At 28.1% G+C, this 4,283-nt stretch overlaps 1 protein-coding gene across 1 annotated transcript; it reads right to left on the bottom strand.

Moving 5' to 3' along the window:
* Positions 1–520: 520 nt before the first annotated feature.
* On the bottom strand, positions 521–1,228 carry LOC127744231 (germin-like protein 9-3). Its single transcript, XM_052256509.1, has one exon. It carries the CDS (start codon positions 1,154–1,156, stop codon positions 521–523), a length of 636 nt encoding a protein of 211 aa, XP_052112469.1. The 5' UTR covers positions 1,157–1,228.
* Positions 1,229–4,283: the final 3,055 nt, after the last annotated feature.

Below are 4,283 nucleotides of genomic sequence, written 5' to 3'. Positions count from 1 at the left end.
TCATAAAATCAAAATACTACATTATTATTCAATAATAATTGAATTATGTGTATTTCCGTTGTCTTATAAGATTTTAAAATTGTGTCCCGTATCCGTGTGTATCATAGCACGAAACTAATTAATGCTTGTTTTCATCATTATCATTTATTGTTTTTTCTATCTTCTTTTGTATTTCTCTATTTTATTATTTTTTTAGTAGATTGTTAGTTAGAAAAAGTGTGCGTTAATTTTCTAATAAAACTGTTGTGAATAGACAGTGAAATGAGATTGTAATAAATTGATTATTTACTAAAAAAAACATATTATAAAGAATTTAACCTAATTCAATTCCAGTATAAAATTTAAAATTAATGCTCACCATGAAAGACAAGATTTTTTTTTTATTACTATATAATTCGAATATCCAAAGTACAATAAACCATAACATTAGGAGAAAGAAAAGAAAAAATAATAGGAGATAACTTGAAGCACACGTAACACAAAAGCATAAAAGATTATAAAGGATGTCATAAAGTTTCTCTCAATTGTATGGCGTTGACAAAGCTTTCTTCAAGACTTGAATAGTGAAAACGTTTGTCTTAAAGGACAAAGACAAAACTCTGTCATCAATGGTAGCTGAGGTGTTGAACAAGTTGTTAGGAACTAATATAAGGCCAGGACTGGCACTACCCAATGAAGATACAGAAATAGCATGGTTCTTAGGGTCTTCATTGAGTTGGAAGTGGATTAGTCCTTTTGGGAATACAAACATATCCCCAGTTTGAAGCTTCTGAGTGAAGAGCTTATTGTTTGTGTCCACAAATCCAACTACAAGGCTTCCCTCAACAACGAAGAGTAGCTCCGACGCGCGAGGGTGGATGTGCGGTGGACTAACGTCTCCCGGACGGAATCCAAGGATAATAGTTGCCACACTCAGTCCATCAAGAGCCGCAAATTCTTCCTTGCTCGCCCTCAGATACGTGAAATATGAGGGCGGAGCAGATTGTTGCACGAACGCGCGCATACCAGTGTAGGTGAAATATTTCCCATCAATAGGGAATCCGTCTGGAGCTATGAAATCACTCGGGATATCTGGATCACCTGCCATTGTAGTTTGTACAATGACAGATGCAGATATCACGAGTGAGAGAATTTTAACAATAGTAGAAGAAGACATTGTTATATGATTATAGCTTCAATGAAACTTAATTGTTGCTAGAGGCTAATTAAGAAGAGGTGATTGCATGAAGTGTGGTTTTATGTGTGATAACAACTAGGGAGAATACAAAGTAAATTGTATTGACTATGCGGCTGTTTTTGTTGTGACTGCTTCATCAAAACTGAATGGTTGATTGAATAGCACATAAATGGAATAGGATATTCAAAATCGATAGGATTTGTGAATGTTTCATATAACTTACTACTTGTTTTTATATGTCCTTTTAGAATATGCCATCAAGCATTGGTCTGCTGGGAAAATAATCTGATCTGTTCTGTTTTGTTATTGTCTTCCGACATTTGATTAAATTATATTGATTTCAGTTATGAAATGGATAAGAGACTCTAAATTTTATGATAAAAAATTAAACATGAAGGATAGAACATTATTCTTGTAACATTACAGCTATTATATTCGAAAATATTATACATCTTGGGCCAGAAGTAATACCCAAATCAATTCTTAAAGAATGTTTTATTGAACACTTTAATGGGGACCTCATTTGGGATATGAAGTTAGTGAGGATATCTGGATCACCAGCCATTGTTGTTTGCACAATAGCAAATGTAATTATCATCAATAATGAGAGAACTTTAGAGTTAATTGAATCAGACATTGTTATAATTATAATCAAGATGATGATATGAAATGATTGGTGTTAGGGACACATTTATCTGTGTAATTGCAGGCCATTTGTATGATAACAACTATGAAAGTGCTTTTCAATTTTATGATCCTCTTAATTTCTCAGGAAAAGTAAAGTACTTAATATTATTATATTCAAGCTTCATAGTATTTTGGGCTGTTTTTGCAACTTCTGCTTGTCATGAAATGTCCTTTTGGCGATCCAGGATCCTAAGCCCATGTGGGAAAAGAATTTACACTGTTTTAGTGTTTTTCTTTTGTTACTCTATTCCAAGATTTAATAAAGGGACACTCTACTATACAGATTAAAGTTGTATAGAGAGAGTATAAATTTTTTTATAATTATTTTTTATTATTTTATTGGTGTTCAAAATGTGGCTTTCTCAATCTCTCTTTCATCCTATAAAAAAAAATTGTAAAGTTACAGTTTTACCATATAATTCACTTTTAAGTACATCAAATATCTATTATCTATTATCTATTATATTATATAAAAATCGGATGTCAACACTTAATGATGGAGCTGACGTAGCATGCTCTGGAGAGCGTTTCCCGATTTAATTATTTTAACTCATTCAATACAATTTATTACCATGACTTAATTATATTAGCTAATTGATTTGATTAGATATTTAAATATTAATAACCAAGTTGGGTTGGTCTAGTGGTTAGCTCACTAGTCCGCTTAAGCAAGTGTCGGGGGTTCGAATCCCGCCTTGTGCATGCAGCAACCCATTGGCCAGCGGCAAACCCTTAAATGGAGCTCAGTACCGCGGCGGATTAGTCCTTGGCCTGCCGGGCTGGGAGATACCGTGGGAAACCAAAAAAAAAAGATATTTAAATATTAATATAATTTATTATAATATATATTACTTAATTAAATTTACTACATTAATTGTAATTTGTTATATTAGTTAATTAATTTATTCGTTTATAAAGTCTGAAATAAAATAAATAATTTATTGTTTATTCTAATTAAATTCATTAAATTTAATTATACATTATATACGAATTAATAATAATTTGTAAATCACTTTATATTATATATGTATTAACAAAATATTATATATGTCTTAATGTGTTAATTAAATATTATATACGCACAGAAAAATAAATACAAAGATGATTTATATAATATTAATAATATTATATTAGCACGGTGATTTTTTTATACTATTGATAATGATAATATTATTATATAATATTATATAAACTTTCCAATATTAGTATAAAAAATTGGAAAATTGTAAAACCCGGTTAATTAACGGCTAATTAGCCTATAAATGAGAATTTATTCTAGAAAGCCCAAAATGTGATTTTTGTGGCTAAATATGATAGAGGAGATTGAGACGAGAATTTCTTGGTACAGAATTTTATAGGTAAATTTTATACAAGATTAAGTTATTTTTTATTTTTTTATTTGTTTTATCTATGTTACTTTATTTAATTTTAAGTAGCGTCATATTTACAATTACCGCCTGTATGATATTTTATAAAATATGAAAATCAATTTTTTTATAATTTAAATATCAATGTTTGAATAGAAGAACTTAACAGACTCACAATGAGAGAGAGAGCAAAATTTACTTAGAGAAAAGAAACTTGCATGAGAATGGTGGCGACGGGCTTAACAACGACAGTAACGGGATGTGCAGCGATGATGACATAAGCTGTGAACAGTGACGGACCCAGAAAAATTTAGTAATGGAGACAAAAATATAATAAAATTTAGGTATAGATATGTTTTTTGTTTCCCACGATATTCAACAAGTTAAGGACTAATTCGTCATGAATTTGAATTCCATTTAAGAATCTACAATTGGCCGGCAACGAGTTGCTATTCATACGAGACAGAATTCAAACCCTCAATACTTATTTAAACAGACGACTAAGTCGATCACTTGATCAATCTAAATTGGTTTAGATATATTCAAAATTTAAAATTAGAACTATCTAATACATATTGATAAGAACTAAAAATATACACACAATCATTATTATAATATTTAAAATAATAATAAAATAATTTCATACGCATAATATAATATTTAAAATAACAAAAAAATATTTATAAGGACTTTTTTTATTTTTAACATGATTAAATATTATTTTTTATATATATTTTTAAACAATTATTTTACTTAATTGTCAAATCTACTTATTATAATTTTTATAGTATAAATAAATTTTTTAACCAAAATAATTACAGTATATTAATACATAGATAATATATTTTTTATCTTAAACAATTTTTAAAAAATCACTAATAATTTAAGTTGTATTTAATTAAAAAATTGTTTTAATTTAATTATTAATTAATTAACTAATATAATATAATTAATTATCACTAATTTTTGAGTGTATTTATTTATTTTTCATACTAAATCAAATTTAACAATATAATTATTATGTGTTAAGTTTAACAAAATATTTTTTAACA

The sequence above is a fragment of the Arachis duranensis genome, unplaced genomic scaffold, assembly GCF_000817695.3.
Source record: "Arachis duranensis cultivar V14167 unplaced genomic scaffold, aradu.V14167.gnm2.J7QH unplaced_Scaffold_232527, whole genome shotgun sequence".
Classification (NCBI taxonomy): Eukaryota; Viridiplantae; Streptophyta; class Magnoliopsida; order Fabales; family Fabaceae; genus Arachis; species Arachis duranensis.
Note: the sequence above shows the minus strand (reverse complement) of the source record. Positions and strands in the feature narration are given on the sequence as shown.

Coding starts and splice junctions, on each gene's coding strand:
- LOC127744231 (XM_052256509.1), bottom strand. CDS start 1,156: ATGTCTTCTTCTACTATTGTTAAAATTCTCTCACTCGTGATATCTGCA.